General features: G+C 39.6%; 2 protein-coding genes across 6 annotated transcripts in view; both read left to right on the plus strand.

Annotated features, from left to right (window-relative positions):
- The first annotated feature begins 187 nt into the window (after positions 1–187).
- Positions 188–15036, plus strand: cop1 (COP1 E3 ubiquitin ligase). Its single transcript, XM_034888032.1, has 20 exons — positions 188–900; positions 1043–1102; positions 1772–1869; positions 2371–2435; positions 2581–2700; positions 7072–7140; positions 7233–7292; positions 7482–7561; positions 7857–7920; positions 8373–8487; positions 9019–9154; positions 9733–9876; positions 10282–10390; positions 10875–10956; positions 11055–11171; positions 12058–12175; positions 12522–12646; positions 12823–12983; positions 13103–13147; positions 13937–15036. The coding sequence occupies exons 1-20, from the start codon at positions 542–544 to the stop codon at positions 13952–13954; spliced, it is 2145 nt and encodes a 714-aa protein (XP_034743923.1). The 5' UTR covers positions 188–541; the 3' UTR covers positions 13955–15036.
- A 2654-nt stretch (positions 15037–17690) lies between these two features.
- xrn1 (5'-3' exoribonuclease 1) overlaps positions 17691–21417 on the plus strand; it is a 34300-nt gene continuing 30573 nt past the window's right edge. For all 5 annotated transcript variants that reach the window (XR_004658797.1, XR_004658796.1, XM_034888017.1 and 2 more), the window contains exons 1-4: positions 17691–17934; positions 19406–19638; positions 20276–20373; positions 21304–21413. Coding sequence is in view for 3 of the 5 variants with exons in the window: in XM_034888017.1 (XP_034743908.1) it covers positions 17860–17934; positions 19406–19638; positions 20276–20373; positions 21304–21413 (516 nt within the window). In the remaining 2 variants the exon portion in view is untranslated. The remainder of the gene's footprint in view (positions 17935–19405; positions 19639–20275; positions 20374–21303; positions 21414–21417) is intronic.

Raw genomic sequence — 21417 nt, forward strand, 5'->3', positions numbered from 1 at the left:
ATATTTTAAGAAAAAAGATGAAAAGAAAAAAACAGATACAGATAGCCTATAATTGAATCCAGTACAAAATCACCTAAAACTACATCCTTTCCAATTTTACGTCCTTGCTGATTTTAATGAAATAAAGAATTTGACCAAACTTTAGGAATGTAGCTCCTTCTCGCTAGGGGGAGGTAGTTGAAAGCCGGCAGCACACTGGGTACCTGGGTAATCGAGGAAACTCAAGCGATTCCTCTACGTAGCTAAAAGTAGCTAGCCGGCTAATCTCCTGGACAACGCAATTGTGGTTCTTTTATTGGCCGTTTAAGCGTCCATGTCTTTTTTCCTTTAGAGTCAGTGACAAAAGTGAGGCAGACATCGACGGACACGTTTAAATACGCTAAATGTTTGGCCACTGTTGCTTTCTTCCAGGATGCTAGCATATAAGCAAGCCAGCTAGCTAGCTAGCTAGCCAACCTGCTAAAGTAGCCAAGTAGCAGCACTGGCCGGATGCTTTGAACAGCAACGCAGCGGATTTTGGGGAGTTTCTAGTCGGCCTTACATGATGTCAAACAACCGGCCACAGCAAAGCCCTGGTGGGGCAGGTTCCGTGCCCAGCACGAGTAGCAGCAGCACGGGAGGCACTGGGAACACAAACGGTAGCGTCGGGAGCAACGTCGTCACAAGTAACCTTAATGGTAACAATTCTGGAAATGTTGTGCCCTCCCGGACCTTGGCAGCGTCCAGCGAGGGCGTCTTGTCTGTGCCAACGTTGGCCGCCGTACCCTCGTCCCGGGGCGGGTTTGCTTCTCTGAGCAGACCATCTGCGTCCTCAGGCAGCAGAAAGAAGTCCCTCCATCAAGCACCCCTTTACAACGGCCTCTTGAATTCATACGAAGATAAAAGCAACGATTTTGTGTGGTGAGTTATTTCTGGAGTGGTCGTGAAAATGTTCGTTTCTGAGTAGATTGTAGTTGCAGGGCATTACAAGTTTACTGTCACTGTTTCAAAATCTACATTTGTGAAATACACATAACACGCCTTTTTGTCTACTTGTTTCCAGTCCCATTTGCTTCGAGATGATAGAAGAGGCACACATGACAAAGTGTGGGCACAGCTTTTGGTAAGTGTTCAGTTAGTAGCTGAGACAGTCAGTGGTACAGTTGCTTCACAGCAAATTATTTCAAGTTTGAGAACATGGCACACCCGTTGAGCTGTTTAAACAGACACCACACACCCAGCAGAGCAGATTGCAGAAAAGAAAATGGTCTCGTCAGAAATAACCTTTTCTGGTATTTGTCATTTATTTATACTTTTGCCAACAGAAATAAGGTACAAAGGTAATGTATTAAGCAAGCTTACCGGTAGAGATTGAGAAGGACAACATTTGTCTATTCCACCTGTCCACTAATTTACTCAACTCCTAAATGAACCTACACTATATAAAACATAACAACACAGATGTTTGGTTTATAGTTTCCCACTGCAACAAACCAGTCTTTGCATTATTGGTGAAAAGCCACTGTTTTACCCTTCCATTTTATTTCCTAGCATTCATTAAAGATTTGGACTGAAAATGTAGCACGAATGAGCAGACTTTATGTGTGCACGTAGGCGGAGTGATTACCAATGTCAAATAGGAATTTAAACCGAGATAAATGATGCAAGAAATTGATAAAACATTTAGGCCTATTACAAATCTATACAAAAGGAACATCATTCCTTTTGGAATGATCATTTCTTGAACCGTTCAGTTATTTCCACAGTATTTAGTTGTTTCTCCTTCCTGCAGTTTCAAGTGTATCCGCCAGAGTTTGGAGGACAGCAACAGGTGTCCCAAATGTAACTATATTGTCGATAACGTGGATCAGCTTTACCCAAACTTTCTTGGTGAGTATTTTGCGTCAGAGAGTTTGTTTGTTTATGTCTAAGGTGTTGCTTTGGTCTTTTCTGCTCTCACTGATGATCAGAAAACAATTATACATATGTGTATGTCAGGATATCCACTGTAATGATCTTAGAATCAAATCATTAGATGTGTTTTGTTGGACATGTATGTAATGTTGGCTACAATGAAGCAAAAGGGAAATTAATTACTTAAATTAAAATAAGGTTGAGTAAAATTACTTTTGTCATCAGAGCTAGGTAAAATCAAATAAATATTTTTGTCCAAATACATTCATGTACATATTTCCAAGCTATTGTAGGAGTGACTTTCACAGAAAAAAATTCACAGAGAGATTTTAGATAAATAATCATCAATATATCAAAATGCTTTCGTGTATAAGTCACACTCTGGCCCTATTTCTGTTGTATACTTAAGTAGTGTTTCCACTTTTCTCCTTCAACCCACCCCCACCACTTACTCCACCTCATGTGCCCATGTTCCAGTAAATGAACTGATCCTTAAACAGAAACAAAGGTCAGATGAGAAGAGACTAAAACTGGATCATCCTGTGAGTACAACACATGCACACTGTAACTGCTTTGTTTCTCTCTACCTGTGAATGCTAACACCCCGCACAGGCACACTTATTTACACTCCTACATTTTAAGTAAGGTCTGTTACTGGTAAGTGATTGGTGTCTCTGTCCCACAAAGAATGGGTCAAGGTGGCAGGTGTTCCAGGACGTGTTGAGTCCTGACCAGGAGAACTTGGACCTTGCAAATGTCAATCTGATGCTGGAGCTCCTGGTCCAGAAGAAGAAGCAGCTGGAGGCGGTAAGTAAGAATCTAAGTGATCAGACATGCATTTAATTTGTTCTCTCCTAACCATTTCTTACATTTTGCATCTGCATTCTGGCTTCTTAAATTCACATAGGACTAGACAATAGTCCATGGTTAAATGTCTCCTGGTGACTTTGAGTCACAGATGACTCACAACTTGTAATTCCACGTCAAAGAAGGAAGATGCAAAGTCATCTACTAAATTGAGTAATGGGGGTTAACCATGCATGATAATTAAATGTGATCAAAATGAAGGGGCCATATGATTATGGCAGACTAATGCGGGGAAATAAGAATAAGTGGGAAATCGGCAGCACAGTGAATCCAGAGTATCTGCAGGTTTTGAAAAGCATTGAATACAATTCCCTCAAGAAAGGCTTTAAAGTTTATTATTACGTCCTAAATTTTATTGTCAGAGGTCTGAATATTTGTTTGCCTGCTGTAGACAGTTTCCTTGGTGCAACAGTGGATTGGGCATGCAGGAGGATGTATTGTCTTATTTTTGGGGAGTTTCAGTTCACATCAGAGCTGTAGCAAATACTGTTGCCCAGGCTGGCTTCAGGAGTCTCGACTCATAATGGGCATGTGTCAATTTTAGGGTTTAGGGGCAGGAAGTAAATGATTTTAATTGGTAAATAAATCCATCCATATGTAATTGATTATTTAAATTACGAGTTATCGTAATATACAGTAGGAAAAGACTGACAAATGTGATTTATAAATGGCAATAAATAAATTACTACTAGTACTTAATTAATAAGTGTTGGCTTTATTGTCCCTACTAATTTTTCATCATTCTTTTCTTGTATGATAGTCGCAAAGGTGCATTCTAGGTGGTAATTAAACTTAAATTCAGTTTGTGAACACTGCATCAACCCTGTTATCGTGGGGCCTTGCAACAGGAAGGAATTCTGTTTGCATGCCCCCTGCAACTCTGCACAGGATATGTTTTGGGCCAGATCCATTTATCTTGACAAAAAATTAGAATATATTCAATAATAATATAAAAGACAAATAGTCTCCATATTTTGCTCTGGAACAATGACAAAGAAATGTCATAAAACAAATCAGAGTTGCAACAACGGTTTTGTGAGCATAACATCGGGGGACTATACTAGCTTTTAAACAGTTGGAGGTGGTTTAGAAGTTGCTCAGAAACAAACCAAAGCGCTCTGTTTCCTTCTGTTTGCTTTGTAGTCAGATCGTTTTGAGACAAGAGAACTCTTTGTAAAACATAGCTTGTCAGGTTGTTATCCTGCATTGCTTTGTATACAATAGCTAAGCAAATTGCAGTGATTTGGCTTATGAATGTGATTTGACATAGGGGGCTTTTGACTGATGATTCACAATCATCGTTTATGGACGAGAGCTAGACCTGTGAATGTGATCATATTGGACAGAGGACAGCATGAGAAATGACATATCTGGGAATTAGATCTTCTATAAGTTGTATCATATTATATATCTGCAAGGAGATGCTCTAGGCTGTGTTTAAAGAGTCAGAGTTGTTGAGGTATATGAATGGTATTATTCAGTAGTGCTTGCCATGATCCTTGTGGCAGAGAGTATGTGGTATGACACTTGCTGAGTAAATGCAGTAAAACCTGGTGCACATATCTCTAAGAATAGCCTGGAATATCCCCTTTTTCTTGTCTTGACAATCCATGTGATATGAAAACAAGTTATAGGAAAAGAGAAGTAGGAGCAACTGTCTATCCTGTTGATCATGTCCTGTCACATCAGCAGTAGGCATACAGTTTTAAAATCGTAACCAGTTTTGAAATTGAGTTGCCTCACATGTGAGAAGAAATGTCACTGATTATCTGCTTTTAAATAGCAAAACTCACTCCAGGATTACTAAGGAACAGTGGGAATTGGACAACAATCTTTAGCTTTCTCTCTGTCCAACACACACTTATCTTTACACAACCTGTAGACATTTCTTGACACATTTCACCGACCCTTTCCTCCTTCATTGCTGCTCATGGGAGCTTTAGTCTAGACCATCCTGTCTCTCCTGTGCCATTTTAAAACATCCACTTTGTCCCTCCTGCTGATTTGTTTAAGTCAATTCAGAGAGCAGTGCCATAAAAATAGCGGTGTAACTACTGTACACAATTTTTGCAGATGTCAAACAGGTATGAAATTGGTATGGCCCTGTTGATTCTGACAACTGCTCATGGATGTGAGAACCTAATGAGGCACAGTTATGTTGAAAAGGGGCTGTTGCACTGTGTTAGCTGTCTTGAAAGATAGTCCAGCAGCAGTGACGGTCTCCATGGATGGCGTGTTTCACTGGGGAACTATGCCACTCTGTATTTGTAATCTTTTGAAGACTGTTGAGACAGACACTTGAGAGATCATTTGAATCAAGACATTCAGTTACTAATTTCTTTCTTTTTTTTCTTTTTTTTCTTTTTTTTTTTTTACAAAGAGGCCTGTATTACGATTCAAGATCAACATGCCCTGGATTTTGTTCAGTTACCCGGCATCACCTAGTTTAGTTTAATCAACCCAGGGTTTTCCAATCCAGTGAATTACGTTCACATAAAAAGAAGCGGTGTTTGCACAGCATGACCAATTACAAACATCTACCAGAGATGCATATTTTATATAAATATGAAGAACACAGACACGGGTTTAAAGGCTAAATGCATTACAGTCGCTTCTTCGTAAAAGAGGAAGGTAAGCTGGCAAAAACAAATAGCTGATGCTGTAAATGCGTAAATCACAATGCTTATCGATATCACTTCAATATCAACCAACTGTCAGGCACAAGATCTGACTAAATTACACTTGTGCTTTCCATAAACTGTCGTTGCTTTAGCCTAATATTTCTGTGCAACCCTGGCAGTGGGAAGCCATCGTCAGTGCAAATAAAAAATATAAAAACATAATTCAAACCAATGTGCGCATTGGCAACACACAGCTCAAGAAGCACACCGCCTATACGTAATCATGTAGGCTCAACTCACTCAGCCAACATTAGAATGTTTTTATATTTATTAATTTAGGGGTGAAATCACATCACCAAACCCACCAGACCCCATTTAAATAATAAGCACTTTCATCATCGTAAAACACAAATAGCCTATAGGTAACTCCCTCCGCTTAAAATCTATATCTTTTAATAAAGATACCCGTTAGGGAATGTTAACAGGGTTGCCCGTCTCTAAATGTTTTACCTTTTATGAGCAAACCTCTCTCTCCGCTCACTGAGTTTCACCAAAACTTCTAAGAACGGTGACACCCTCATCAATCGTTATCGTTATCAGCAGTGATTGGTCAGTAGGCGGTGCTTTTACACCGGTTGTTCACTAATCTCCAACATAACCTGCTCCCGACCAGGTAAGGTGTTCAGCATAAGTTACCATGGCGATTTTACCCGGTAACACATGATCCACCATCATGATATGCAAAACCCTGGGTTGAACTTGATGTTACCTCATTAACACCAAATCTTGCTTCGTAGTACAGGCCTCAGGGAACTTTCAAAAACGCTTAAATGTACTTGTTTGTTTTTAGTCACTGTGTTAAACAACTTGTCAATCAATGTGTGAGCGCTACTGGGTTCGTATCCTGTGTCTTGAATTTGGTTGTTGGGGTTTCAACAAGGATTGTGTCTTTTTAGCAAATCTCTAGGGAATATCCGCAGTGGATGTTGTACCTTACCTTCTTTGGTGTGTTTATTAGTTCAGACTGCAGAAAGAAATGGCCAAAAAAGAGCATTTGTCCAAAATATGACTTGACTTCCTGCTCTCTATTCATTTTGTTATGCCAGACAACTTGTAGCCACAGTTGTCAAAAAGCATTATCCATCACCCATAAAGCATTGTCTTTGTTTCCTGTAGTGGAATTGAATAACATACTTGCTATTAATAATCTCTGCATCATTTTTTTTTAAAGATTATTTTTTGGGCATTTTAGGCCTTTAATGGACAGGACAGCTGAAGATGTGAAAGGGGAGAGAGAGGGGGAGTGACATGCAGCAAGGGCCGCAGGCTGGATTCGAACCCGGGCCAGCTGCGTCGAGGAGTAAACCTCTATATATGGGCACCCACTCTACCCACTGAGCTATATGGGTGCCCAATCTGTGCTTCATGTTGATCATTCCTGTCAGCACAACTGCACTTTAGTTTGCAATGCTGTATGTACTGTGGAAGTGCCATTTCACTAGAAGTGCTGTAACTAAAGAACTTTTACTCAAATAAAAGTAAAATCACTTGTATAAAATGTATGTACATCCCTGTACTAGATAAAGTAAAAAGTTGGTCAGTTAAAATGCACTTTGAGTGAAGGTTACTGCTTTAGTGTTAATGTTTTTTCCCACTTGTAGTTATGTGAGATTATGTCTCTCTCCACTAGGAATCCCAAGCAGCTCAGAGACAGATCCTCATGGAGTTCCTAAAAGAAGCCAGGAGAAACAAGAGAGAGGTACTATAACTGCACTGCTGTGTGTCATGAAAGGATTTTGAAATTTGTCCATATACAGGCATATTTATTTTTGTTTCTGGCTCTGTCAACAGCAACTGGAGCAACTCCAGAAAGAGCTAAGCTTTCTAGAAGAGGACATTAAGCGTGTTGAGGTAAAGTCACAGGGAAAGTATCACCCTCCTGCATGTGTAACCCAATTATCCTTCACACTATGTTCTAAAAGGAAAGGTTGAGGAGCAGTACACATGATTATGAAATCATTATATTGTAAATTGACCACAACTGGAGCCACTCATCACAGCTTGAGGGGCAAAACATGTTATTTCTGTGTACTTTTCCAGGAAATGAGCGGGCTATACTGTCCAATGATGGAGTTAGAGTGTACGGTGCCTAACGTTGAGGCTCCCTCACCAGCACCCAGGTACGGCTGACCTCCTGTGTTCTAACAATTTCTATCTGTACAGCAAATGAGTCCATCGTGCATCACAGTGCACAGAGCCACATTGAGAATCTTTTGTTTAATGAAATAAAATCTGTCATATATTTTACTTACTGCTGAAAATGTTCTGCCTGTTGCTCTATAAGAACTTCTTTACCTTTTTTGAAGGAGCTACATAGCTAATAGCAAAACACATGGATATAGTCTAGATGTTATGGGCTCCTGTATAACCATATAATGTGTCTCATATGTCTGTATATTTGTGTTTGTCGACCAGCTGCAGTAGTATTATTGACCCACCAGACTACAGCCACCCTCCAGGATTCGGTGGAACTACCCAGGTAAGTCAGAGAAACACATTCGGTTTGCTTTTAAATCTAGTTCTAACCCTCCTTTAACCGTCAGATCTGCTATTTTAATTACCTTGTTGGCTTTGAAATAATCTGTTCAACTATTTTTTTGCATATCTCTTATTTGCAAGTTATTATAATATGATGTAGGGCAATGGTTTTGCCTCCAAAGAAATATGCTATAAACTTCCGTAGCTATTTAAACAAATCTGTGTACGTAAGCTCTCACATGTTTTTGGCATGTACTGTAGTGGCCAAAATGGATGATAAATTAAGGCCTATCAAGTCAAGGTGTGTATTTATTTAATGCTAACAGGAAAAACATAACAAAAATTCTCAGTGAAACTGAATGAAATAAATTAGTTTTAACAAAATAAATGTCTTTATGTGCTAGCACTGAGTTGATGGTACTCCTACTAACACTTTGGGGATTGCTTTGCCAGGGCAAAAGACAGACCTGGTACAACAGCACCCTAGCATCAAGGCGGAAGAGGCTTACGGCTCACTTTGAAGATCTGGAGCAGTGCTACTTCTCCAACAAAATGTCCCGCATCACAGGTACCAATCCCGCAGTGAATGGGTGCAATAGTACAACAACAGCAGCAGTTTGTCTAAAAACATCTGTTGGCAGATAAGTATGTTGTCCCAATTCTGTACAAACGGGACATTTGCATGAAGTTAGGATACAGGTAGTAGCTTCAGTTCTTAGAATTGGATGTTTACTTCACAGGAAGGATGGCTAATTGGCAGTGTCTGCCTCACTCCAGTGTTATTTCTGAAGTTACTTTTTGTTCAAATTTAAGACCACATTTTCCACAAACTTAAGTGTTTCTGATGATCTCAGTATTGGAAGCATGACACATGCTGCAACGTGCTAAGCAGAAACCCAACATGGTGGCACACATTACAAAAGGCAATGTTTTTGGTTATTATATTGATTGAATATTAATAATTTATTGCTTTTAAATGTGTCACGAAACCCTTTTAACATTAAGTATTGTTATACTGTACCTCTTTTTCCCATAACATATAATATATAGTTTATGTCCCCATTGTTCCTTGTAAATATTATTTTACTATTGTGTCCAGATGAAGGCAGGAACCTGAACCAGCTGGATGATTTTATGGAGTGTCTGTCTAAGTTTACCCGCTACAACTCTGTGCGGCCGCTTGCCACTCTCTCCTACGCCAGTGACCTCTATAATGGCTCCAGTATTGTCTCCAGGTACAAAAAGGAACAAAAGAACTTGTATATTAGTCCTATACACTCTGTGGCATTGATCTGTAAAGGCTCAGTGTGGGATTTTATTAAAGGTCCCATGACATGGTGCCTTTTGGATGCTTTTATATAGACCTTAGTGGTCCCCTAATGCTGGATCTCAAGTCTCTTTCCTAAAATTCAGCTTTGGTGCAGAATTACAGCTACTAGAGCCAGTCCCACAATGAGCTTTGCTTAGGACTTGCCATTTCTGTATCTGTAGCTATTGAGGCGGGGGGGGGGGTCTTGACCAACTGCCACTTTGCTCGTTTGAAAGCCATGATGTGTCTCTCTCATGGGTGGGCCACATTCTCTGGGCAGTCAAAGCAGAGAAAGGGGAGGTAACCTTGCTCCTTATGACCTCATATCTTAATGTTAGAAAAACACCTAAAAGTGAAATTTTCATGCCATGGGAACTTTAACATTTTGTATATAATTTGTTAGATTTATGATGTGTTTTACTATCCATTGTAACACGTTTTCTAACAGTATAATCTTTATCAGCCCACTCACTATCAGTGACTGTTTTCTCTCCTGTTTTTCAGTATTGAGTTTGACCGTGACTGTGACTACTTTGCGATCGCCGGTGTGACCAAAAAGATCAAGGTGTTTGAGTATGGCACAGTGATCCAGGATGCAGTGGACATCCACTACCCTGTCAACGAAATGACCTGCAATTCCAAAATCAGGTAGGGGGAATCAATGTACAGGTATCTTTTTAGATCCTACAATGCCTTGTTTATAGCGGTTGGTATCACCTTTAACCCCCCCCCCAAAAAAAAAAAAGATTATTGAGAGGGCAACATCTGCTGAGCACTACAAACTGGTTTCATCAAATGGGAGAAACCTTTAGAACTTGGATGGAAAAACAATGTCTCCATATTTTTGTCTTGCCAGAGCGTCAGTTGTATTGTTGTGCAGACCTGTACAGATCAAACTCATGCTCCGGATTTGTAAAAACATACATAATCAAAATTATTCTAGAAACCAACGTCTGAGTCAAAACAAATAGTGAATGAAAAACATATTAAGAACGTGACGAATTGTGAGCTTGAATCTTAAAGTGAAAGTGATCACAAACTTGTTTGTTTTAGCTGTATCAGCTGGAGCAGCTATCACAAAAACCTTCTGGCCAGCAGTGACTATGAGGGTACTGTCATTCTGTGGGATGGATTCACCGGCCAGAGGTCCAAAGTCTACCAGGTATGCTACTTAAGTGTTTTTTGGTGTGGCGGTTGGTCTTTGTGGTATTTGACCCGCCCCTTCTCCACTGTGATTGGATGGCTGGGTAAAAAGTGGTGGTAGCAAGTGCAGCGCTTTAACCCAAAGTTGAAGATTTTTTTACTTTGAGCCTAACATGCAGCTCTCCGCACCGAATAGGTCTAACACCTCGTCACGCCACTGCCGTTTGTAGCATAGTGTAAATACGTGGATTCCATTCTTTGATTATCAACACAGTTAATTACACATTTGGCTTTATAGATTGCTTAGCTAAAGCAACATATGTAACTTTTACCGCTTTGGTACTTTGTAAGCTCAATTGTTTCATTTGCTACCCCATCTGGCTAACTTGCATAAACTTTATTTTAAGGTACACAAAGTGACATTATGTTGCTTTAAAACTATGCAATTTATCAATAATGTTTGTTATGACCAATGTTCAAGGTTTCCTCTGCTTTCTTTTCAGGAACATGAAAAAAGGTGTTGGAGTGTTGACTTTAACCTGATGGACCCAAAGCTGTTAGCCTCCGGTTCTGATGATGCTAAAGGTAACCGAAGAGTGCTTGGTCTGAGAGCTTTCAGGCATAAGTCATCTTCTATCTCTCCAGTTAATGGAGAAAAGTTCACGTCTGTTTTTGTGTTTCAGTGAAGTTATGGTCAACCAATCTCGACAACTCAGTAGCCAGCATCGAGGCCAAGGCCAATGTCTGCTGTGTGAAATTCAGTCCAACCTCAAGGTATCATCTGGCCTTTGGCTGTGCAGGTGAGATCAGGATTGGTTTTAGGCTGTGAGTGAGTGACAGATGTCTCTTGTCTTTGTCTTGTCTGTGAATTTACTGTTGGTCGAAAACAAAATCATTGATGCATGTAATTATTATAAAAAAATTACTTTGCAACTGTCTAGAGCACATATCATTAACATGTTTTTTTATGAATACAGTTTGAAGTCAAATAGCTTACATAGTGTATAAACAGGTTTACAGTACAGAGTCTGACTTCCAATCACTTTATAGGAGGATTGGTTTTGGTTTCTCCTCAAAATCACATTCAAACAAATGTGTTATTGTTGAACTCTTGACAGTGTGCACACACTTCACGCCACTGCAGTTCATACTTGTAGACCACAACATTTCACAGAATCTTGTGCTCCAGACAAACTTCAGAAAACTTCATCTGTTACTCTCCCATGGGAGAAATACAAATTTGAAATGTTCTTTTGTACACAGAAACAATCTTTCAAGTACCAAGGACAGACAGAGCTGCATACAAACTCATGTGTTATCCATGGGTGAATTTCCCTGGCTTATGTAGCCCATTCCCTGTGTCTCTAAAGTCCAAGTCCACTGAGCCTGAAAAAGGAAACCCCTCCTTGACTGCGAATTAGGTTTACAGGAGTAGAGCTAAGACACTGGAACAAAAGCCAGCAGGCAGTGTACCGTAAAAAAAAAAAAAAAGAACTGATGGAGAGCACATAGCTTATAAGAAACACATATTTCATCAAATGTCAACAAAGGTATTACATCATCATTTCACAATGGCCGCCTGCTTTGGTGGTTACTGGATATGACTGACGCAGTTAGCTGCAGCCCCTCCCCCCTCTTCTCTCATCCCTCCCATCTCAACGCCTGCCTTGTTGTTTTTGTTCGCAGATCACTGTGTCCACTATTATGATCTACGCAACACTAAGCAGCCAATCATGGTATTCAAAGGCCACAGGAAGGCTGTGTCTTACGCAAAGTTTGTCAATGGAGAGGAAATTGTTTCTGCGTAAGTCTAGTCTGCCATATCTTTAGCAGTACTGAGCTGAAATTATTTTTTTGTTACAACAGAGTTTTAGAAATAACATCTTTATATTTCTTCTGAAAAGACGCTTACATAATCTATTATAAACTATATGGCTTTCAATGTATTCTCTGTAGTAACTGCTTTACAAATACAAAAATAGATGCTGACTTGTAGCTCATTTTATAATTTTCTCTACTCATTTCACAGAGATATACATGCTGACAATAAGTAATATTGTACCACAGATTAGTAAAATGCAGTTTTACAAGTCATGTCACAAATGCCCCACACCTCTGGACTTATTGTATTTACATCTTTTATTTGACAGTTCAACAGACAGTCAGCTGAAGCTGTGGAATGTAAACAAGCCTCACTGCCTGCGCTCCTTCAAGGGTCACATCAACGAGAAGAACTTTGTAGGCCTGGCCTCCAATGGTGACTATGTTGCCTGTGGTAAGCCTTTAGTTCATTACAAAAAGCCTATACTGACCATGTTGCAAATGAATCTGAGCAATAATCCATGAAATGCTGCATGACAGTCGTGCAGGGGCACCACTGCAAGAAAACCAGAATCAAATAATGTTTTATTAAATTCAAAATCGAAATTGTGTCTGTGTGGGTGTGTGTAGGCAGTGAAAACAACTCCCTGTACCTATACTACAAAGGACTTTCCAAGACGCTGTTGACATTTAAGTTTGACACCGTTAAGAGTGTGCTGGACAAAGACAAGAAGGAGGACGACACCAATGAGTTTGTCAGCGCTGTCTGCTGGAGAGCCATGCCGGATGGAGTGAGTTCACCTTATTATTACACTGTTGTTAATTTTACAAAACGTTGTACTAGAAAGATCACACCATGAGGATTAAGTACAATGCTGTGTTTTATTAGTGATACTTTTTTCCCCCACAGGAGTCAAATGTACTGATCGCTGCAAACAGCCAAGGAACGATCAAGGTTTGGGTTTTTAAAGTTCTACATAAAACCTGCTTATACTTGTAGGACTACTGTTTTTGAAAACAAATTGACATTTTTGCTTGAAAAATTACTGACCAACCAATCTTTTCAGATCTAATACACTAGGAACCTTTTTTGCACTTCTGTCTTTATGTTTGAAAAGGCGCGTCAGAAATCCAAATGTAAGGCCTTTGACATTTGTTTGTACTCATAGACACTAGTCCCTATGTAAACTATGAGTACACACAAAGCTAGTGATGGCCAAATGAAGCTTTGTGAACCATTGTCTTTATTTTCTGAGCCCAATAGATGGCGTTCTTGGAAAAGGCTCAAGGAATGCCTAATTTTTGTTTCAGCCCTTTGTTGAATGGAGTGCGCTGCCTAGTGGGCTCAGAAAATAAGGAAAATGGTTCACGAAGCATCAGGAGGCTTCATTTGGCTTCAGCACTACAGAAAGCCATTTGCCTTTTGCTGTACAGGGTTGTAGCAGCATTCCCAGTGATTGACTGCAAATGAATGACTAAATGCCACCAGGGATAAGTGTGAAAGAATGTATTTAGACTTTGTAATGTATTTTAGTTTGACTGTGGTTTTGAGGTTACATGTCCAGTCTACAGAGTCACGGAACAGAGCAAAGTTAATTTTCCGGTCTGTATTATTGGACCTCATGTGGCACTTGTATTGTTGCCTATTAAACCAATGACTACGCTCATGTTACTCTTTTAACTAATTGTCTCCAGTGACTGCGTGCTACAGATGATAAAACAGGTCTTTTTTTTTCCTACACAGGTCCTTGAGCTTGTCTGAAGGGCCACTATGTCTTCAGTGTGTGATAGAACTACCATCAGCATTTTTGTTTGGTGGAGGATCAGTCTGGTTCAGGGAGAGCCCAGGTTGTCTGCCGAACTAGGATACCCGACAGCACCGGGAGAGTTGAAATAAACTGAACCTGTCGTATTTTAATGAGCTACAGAAGAAAAACGTTGGACCAGTACATCAGTATAGCAGGCGAAGATGTGCTGTCATTTTACAGCAAAACAAAAACCAGGATCTAGCTTGGGGCACAAATGGAACAAGAGACTCAGAAAGCATTTGGTTTCTTTTCCGTAAAGTTAGATCTGCTACAATAGAATGTCTCTTTATGGTTTTAGGTCAGATCCACACTTGTACCTTTTTTAATGAAGCTGTCTCTCTCAAGGGAACATCCAGCCAAATGCTAAAAGTGTGATGCATTTCCTTTTTTAAAGGCCAAAGCACAAGACGAAATGACCTGCAAAAATTATGTCTTTACATGGAGCTTTTACCCCCCCCCCCCCCCCCCTTGTTTGTCAACCTCCTTATTTTCCCCCTTTATGTGTAGTTTTCGGGTTTTTTTCCAATTGGGAGAAGCACGATTTTTTAATAAATATGACTTGAATTTTATTCTGTCAAGCGTATCGTCAGTGTCTTTTCTGGCTGAAGAGTGTAGAATGTGGAGTAGTGTACAGAAGAACGACCAACGGATTATGGAAATGTTAAAAACTCCTGATGTTTCTTTTGTTGTCGAAACAACGTGAGACGGGACACGTTATGTCTGATCCCAGCGATTGTCATGTAATTTAAGGCATTGATCTTCAATGTTACATCAAACTGGATTTTTTTTTTTCACAATATGTGAGCAGTTTGTTGCTTGTTGAGAAATGAGAACCTCCAGAATCAGTTGTAGGTCTTATAAAGTAGATAGTGTACATACTGTGGGTTAAAACATCTGCCTTCTGTGGATGGCTGATCCATGTGGACAACATTGGCATCGAGAGGATTTGGTAAACACCGAGATATACCTATTTTATGATAACTTGAGTGAGAGGTGTTTTGTATTTGTATAACTGAATAAATTATTTGGAAACAATTGTGTTGGTCAAATTTTATTAGATTTTTCTTTTGCCATTTAAAGCATTATCTTGATTGAACTTGCATGACTTATTTATTTTATTTCCACTTCTGGGATTGTTCTAGCTGTTTTGCCTTTATCACCTAGTTAGGCTATTTTACCTACATTACGGAGAATTATTTATTGAACAATCTCAGTTTGTGAAAGCACTTATAGTCAATGATGTTGAGGTATATGGTTTAAATATTGATTGTCTAAATATCACCTATAGCTCTATGGTGACTGCAGGATTTTTGCATGTACAGCAATGGGATTAGGGACAGGTGTAATGTGGAGAGTGTGTCTGTAATTGTAAAGTCTTTGTGTAATTCCATACCAGATGAGCATCTGATTGTGTTGCTGGACTTGCATCAACTTTGCTGAGTAGCATACATGTACACTGAAATATTGAGTCATCTATCTAAAGCTGTCTACAATGCTGCCAGGATGGTGCAAATTAAGTGGAAATTACATTTTGCGATGTCAAACTGTTAATTTAAGATATCTGTCAAACAATATCGACATGTTGCAGGTGTGTGCTACCACAACAACTCCACAAGAGAGCAGCAGTGGTTTGAAACTGCACAGGCACTACACAGGGAAATGTGTGAGACAAACTCAGTCATGTGGATTAAAGGAATCTTCTGTTTTCAATTAAAACAGCAACATATCTCAGCAGTTTATGGGGAGTTCTATATAAAAAACACTTATTTGACGTTTCTCATTGTATTCTTTAGTGGTTTAATAATACGGGTGATAACAGCATTTCTACAAGCAATAAAAAATAACTTTAAAATGTGACAGAGAAAGAGACGGTGTTGCTGACTGAGGGCAGCAGACGAGTGAAAGCAGTAGCAGACACTAAGGTGGACACCATTCCATCAGAGTGGTTTGAAGGCACTGATGGAAAATGATGCTGGTGGCCATCAGCCACATTTCTCAATGTGACCAAGGCTGTGAAACCAGCTCTAAACTGGATCCTGTGTAATGTGCGTGTGATGGGAATGCAGGTAACTTTAATTTTCCTCATTAACTACTGCTCTATTTCTAGATAATAATTATAAACAGGCAGGATCACACCAAACCAATTACATTGATTTCTGTCCTCACACATGTTTAGTTGCTTTAGGTGTGCTCTTGATTGGATACATGCAACCAGGCTATTCACCTGCTGATTAGACATCTGCTTCATATTATGTATACAGTATGTGCATGTGTTTTTCAATTGATTAATAAAGATTTCCACTGTGATACTCTCTTCAGCTAATGTCTGTGTGTGAGAGGAAGAGGAAGAGTGACTAGTTTATAAGCCGTCACACTTCTATCAAGTGAATTCCTGACCATGACTTTGCACATTTCCAGCAGTGACTGTATTTTACAGTGGTCATTGTATTTTACAGCTACTTAAACGGAGGCCTGCGTAAAGCTACATCAAGCTGAGTATATATCAGACATGACAGGCACCAAAGATGGCTTGATAAAGAGAAAGTAGGTGTGTGTGGGGGAATACAGGTTAAAAGTAATTTCTGTAATATAGAGGAAGTAGGTGAGGTTTACCATATATATCTTTATAATCTCTCTAGGGCAAGGTCAAAACTCTTCCAGAGTCAGAGCAAGAGATTAGGATCAAGTAAAATTCTGATTCAGAGGACAAACTTCCACCCACTCCCCCAGAAAAATACCTTTGGCCAGCAGTAAAATAAAATGACCATGGCTAATTGCTTCGACTTGCGCTGTGTTTTGCCACTGACGGAAGTGACAGAAGAACAGAGACCTGTGATTGGTTCCTTGCCCTGTCTGTTTGAATGTAGGCCTAATATCCTATTTGTAATCTTGACAAACCATATTACATGTTTAATTTATAAAGCTGGGGTAAGGCTAAGGAGCGCATATGATTTAACTCAAACGGGTTTGGCTGTTAATTGGCTTTCATAGGAGTTTGTCATTTATTTGCTTTGATTTTTGTTTCGTGGCTGACTTTTAAAATAGCCTATTATAAAATATTGTGACCTCTGAGGTACTCGATCTGTGATGACTATAAATAAGAAAAGATATGTCCAGATAAGTGAAGGCAGGACATAACCACCCCAAACAATATTTTGGAGTTTGCGGTAATTACCTGCTCATTTATTAAGCAGTTACAGTATGGTCACATGCACTCACATTTTAGAGAAAATGTAACTTAATAAATTGAATTTACTTTCAGATAAACATATGTTACTATGTCTGAGGTTCTCTTTAGGAAGCAACAACAAATCACGGATAGCTTGCACCCTTGGATGTGACGTATTCCTGTTTCGTTGGCGCAGACGCTCTTCTTCGCCCTCCATTGTCTACCACGCACGGGCAGACGATGTGCAGCAGCGCCCTCTGCTGGTCACAGTTTCTGATGGGTCACAGCTTTCGCTACAACACCTGTTCTCCCGGTGCTCTGTGAGCGTTCTTAGCTTCTGTAAATGCAATGATTGAATTTTAAATGGCCTAGCTAATTTTTTTGTCAGAAAGTTAACATTTGAACATTTTACTTTGTTTTATTTATTTTTAACTCCCTTATTTATTTTCTGGTGGGGGTTTACATCATGAATGTATTGTAAGACCGGTTCCCATAGGGACAACTACAGGGAGGGAGAGGCGGAAACAACAAATGGAACTACTGGTTTCAGAGTAGCGGCGGAATATTTTAGCAGAAGGACCACAGGCAACTAACGTTAGCTAGTTGTTCTCATGTTACCATAGACAAACATCTTTTTCATATCGGACTGTTTGCTAATTTCATCCAGAGGTTGAGGCTTTCGTGGTGAAGATGGGAGTACCGAAATTTTACCGATGGATTTCAGAGCGCTATCCTTGTCTCAGTGAAGTTGTGAAGGAACATCAGGTAGGAAACTAACGTTAAGGAAAATTACGTTACCGCAACATTAGCTTAGCGAGCTAATTGCAACGGAAGCGGGCCGTAGAACTTTCAATTCCACGTAGCTACCTAAGTTAGCTTAACAATGTTTTGCTTTTAGAGAGGTCAGAAGTCGTGCTATTAACTTCTGGCTCCATTATTTATTTAACGATACACACAACATGACGTGACGCTATTTACCAAATTCCAACACTAACGTTAACTCACTTGTTTTTTTGCATACACATGTTAATGCTTAACCGGTCTACGTGACTAGTTATAACTTTGCAACGTCACATATGATTCCACCGGGTAGTTAGTTTTTTTTGTTGGGCTAGAACATTCTCATCAACAATAAACCCCTCACAGTCAGCTAGCTACCCAACTTTACGCTAAAAAGAGATGGAGCGTTAAAGAGGCTGCAGCTAGTTATTGTTGTCAGCTAACGCTAGTTTACAGGTACTATGCTTTACAATGGCAGTAGAGTTGTTTAAAATGTAAAAGGGATGTGGTCAGTCTGTAGCTAGATAGTTGATGAATTAACCTTACGTTACTTAGCTATTTAGGCTACTTCAGCGGCCATGGAGTTGACTTTAGTGACCCAGTTCCCCGTGTAGTGGGGCAGATAGTATTTCAGTGCTTGAGCAGCAGTTTTATCAACTGGACGTTGCTCTTATTGCGTAAGCCACCTTTGAAATTGCGTGAAGACATTAAAGGGACATTTTATGGCACCAGGTTTAAATTTGATATGGAAAATATGTTTCATTCCGTTCTCTGATACTTGGTGTCACTCAACAGTAACAGTTTAAAAAACTATCATTACATTTTTCCCTCTATTACTTTACCTAGATTTCAACTTGGATGTGAATGTCATGGGGGAGAGTTTGTTGGTTATTTTTTTCTGTATCAGGCTGGATGAGCCCACTAGAGTGCCTTTGGTGACTGACATGAGTTGACACTTTCACTTATGGCTCTTTCAAAATGGGAAGGAGACCCCCTTGCAGACTGGGGCTGCACGATATGTGGGAAATATCAAATTGCTATTATTTTGACTGATGTTGCGAAATGATTCTCAATATTGGAGGGAATGATCATGTTCGTATCCTTATTTGCAATTTCATAGACTAATGTTAAATCTTAAAGGAGGATCTGCACCAAACAAATACAGAATACTTCATTCAGAATGGTTTGACACCGATTTTGCCCTCAACAAATATTGCCCCCATCTGTGATTTGAATATTGCACCAGTCCATATTGCGATTTCGATTAAAATTGTGATTAATTGTGCAGCCCTTTTGCAGACACACCACTGTATGTTTAAACAAAACACGCTGCAATGTTTTAGTTGTTGAGAGATGTGTTCCAACAGCTTTTACAAATTGGTCACTGTACAGAAATGCATTTTGACAATTTATTTAAGGTCATTGCAATTGTGTCTTTGTTTCTATCTCCCTTCAGATCCCAGAATTTGACAATCTCTATCTGGACATGAATGGGATTATCCATCAGTGTTCCCACCCGAACGACGAGGATGTCCACTTTCGCATTTCCGAGGAAAAGATCTTTGCTGACATCTTCCATTACCTGGAAGTGCTCTTCAGGATCATCAAGCCTCGCAAAGTCTTCTTCATGGCGGTGGATGGGGTGGCACCAAGGGCAAAGATGAACCAGCAGAGAGGGCGGAGATTCAGGTAGACATGGATTTAGGACAAATGAAACATGGAGAAATTCTTAATTCTGTTTGTGTATTGGGTGGCATTAAACTTTATAGAAAGATTTTTACCCCATAGTAAAATTTATAAACTTATAGCCCTCACACCGAATCTTCTCCTCTTGATCTCAAAGACAATTGAACAGGCGTATTAAACATAACATGATTTGTGGTGAAGTACCATTTCTGGTGGTGACTGAATGAAAAATGCAAAAATGTTTGCAAGAGGAGTGGCATGGACCTTTTTTTTTAAATTTATTTTATTTATTTATTTTTTAAGAAATGGAATGTTATGAATATGTCTGCACCGTCATGTTAAACCGCAACTGTAAAAAATGGCACATTCTCATTTTCACATTTTGGTTATCTGATAAAGATGACAACTATAATTGCAAATGTATATATTTATACAATGTCTGGTATAATTCTGTGGTTCAGCGGTGATGTCTGTGGTGCTGCCTAATAAGACGGAATGAGCCCCAAACAAACTAGAACTCCAATTCAACATTTGCTTTGGTAAACATTGAAGAAACCAGACTTCAGACAAGATGACAGCTTGAGACTGTGAGTTTGGCTGGCTCTCTTTTATATCTGCGTGTGGGTGTCTGTGTGTCTAGGTCCGCCAAAGAAGCAGAGGACAAGATAAAAAAAGCTCTGGAAAAAGGAGAGGTGCTTCCCACAGAGGCTCGCTTTGACTCCAACTGTATTACCCCTGGTAGGAATGCTCTCAAGCTATACACAAAATGAACATCACACACTAAATTTGATAAAAGGAGTTTTGGGAGAGCATGTAAAGACACCTGTTCATTTCAGGAAATGGAAAACATTTTTTTCTAACCTACAATAATAGGAACACTTTTTAGAAGTCTAGAAAAGTGATCATGTTGAATATGTAAATTATTTTGGAATCATAATGACTTTCTTCTCCATCTGTGTGACACTTCAGCGAGTCATTACCAGGTTCCCACAAACGTGAATTTGCTGGTTCCATGTAGGACAACTTGTTGTTCCAGCAACACATCAGTCAATCCTTACAAGTGTCAGAGTTCCGCTTAACTCAAGCTTTGCATTTTGCGCTCTTGTATTCTGGGGTTGGTTGCATACCCAAACTGTTGAATTGTCAAGAAAAAGATCCTTTAACTGACCTGTATAAGCAGATTATACATTTATTTAAAAAACCTTCCTTAACCCTTGCTAACATACTGCCTGTGCAGGGATTTTCCCCAGAGGAAAATCTAGGTTGTTATGCATGCCTACCCTTGTATTTGTACAGTTCCTCATTTAAAAGTGACTGGAAAGAAGCAGCCACACTATAATCCAGGTCATTTTCTTATTTTACATACAAATGAGATTTAATGTAGATTATACATTTTGAGAGAAAAAGAGCACTGGTATTAGATCGGTGTTCTGAAGCGGCACATATGATGACTTACGGAAACTACAACAGGAGAGGAAAACGTTTGATCAGTGGTTCGATACCCTTCTGTTCCAGCAGTCTTGGTCCACTTGCTAAATCCATACCACAGTTTGATTGTCATTTTTCACATCAGCCAAGACATCAAGACATGTACACAATTCTAACATATCAGATGTAAATGTGTCTGTTAAGTTGGCAGCAACTCCTTTAACCTTTAGCCTTTTCCAGGCACTGACTTCATGGCAAGACTCCAGGAGCAGCTCAAGTATTTTGTCCACAACAAGCTCTCCACTGACAAGCTATGGCAGAATGTCAACGTCTACCTGTCTGGCCATGAGGTGT

Source organism: Etheostoma cragini, chromosome 12, assembly GCF_013103735.1.
Source record: "Etheostoma cragini isolate CJK2018 chromosome 12, CSU_Ecrag_1.0, whole genome shotgun sequence".
In the NCBI taxonomy this organism is placed as follows: domain Eukaryota; kingdom Metazoa; phylum Chordata; class Actinopteri; order Perciformes; family Percidae; genus Etheostoma; species Etheostoma cragini.

Excerpts from the sequence above, each read along its gene's own strand:
- cop1 (XM_034888032.1), top strand. The coding sequence starts at position 542 with ATGATGTCAAACAACCGGCCACAGCAAAGCCCTGGTGGGGCAGGTTCC. Across the intron at positions 9,155-9,732 it reads GGCTCCAGTATTGTCTCCAG|TATTGAGTTTGACCGTGACT; the intron begins GTACAAAAAGGA and ends CCTGTTTTTCAG. Across the intron at positions 12,176-12,521 it reads GGAGAGGAAATTGTTTCTGC|TTCAACAGACAGTCAGCTGA; the intron begins GTAAGTCTAGTC and ends TTTATTTGACAG.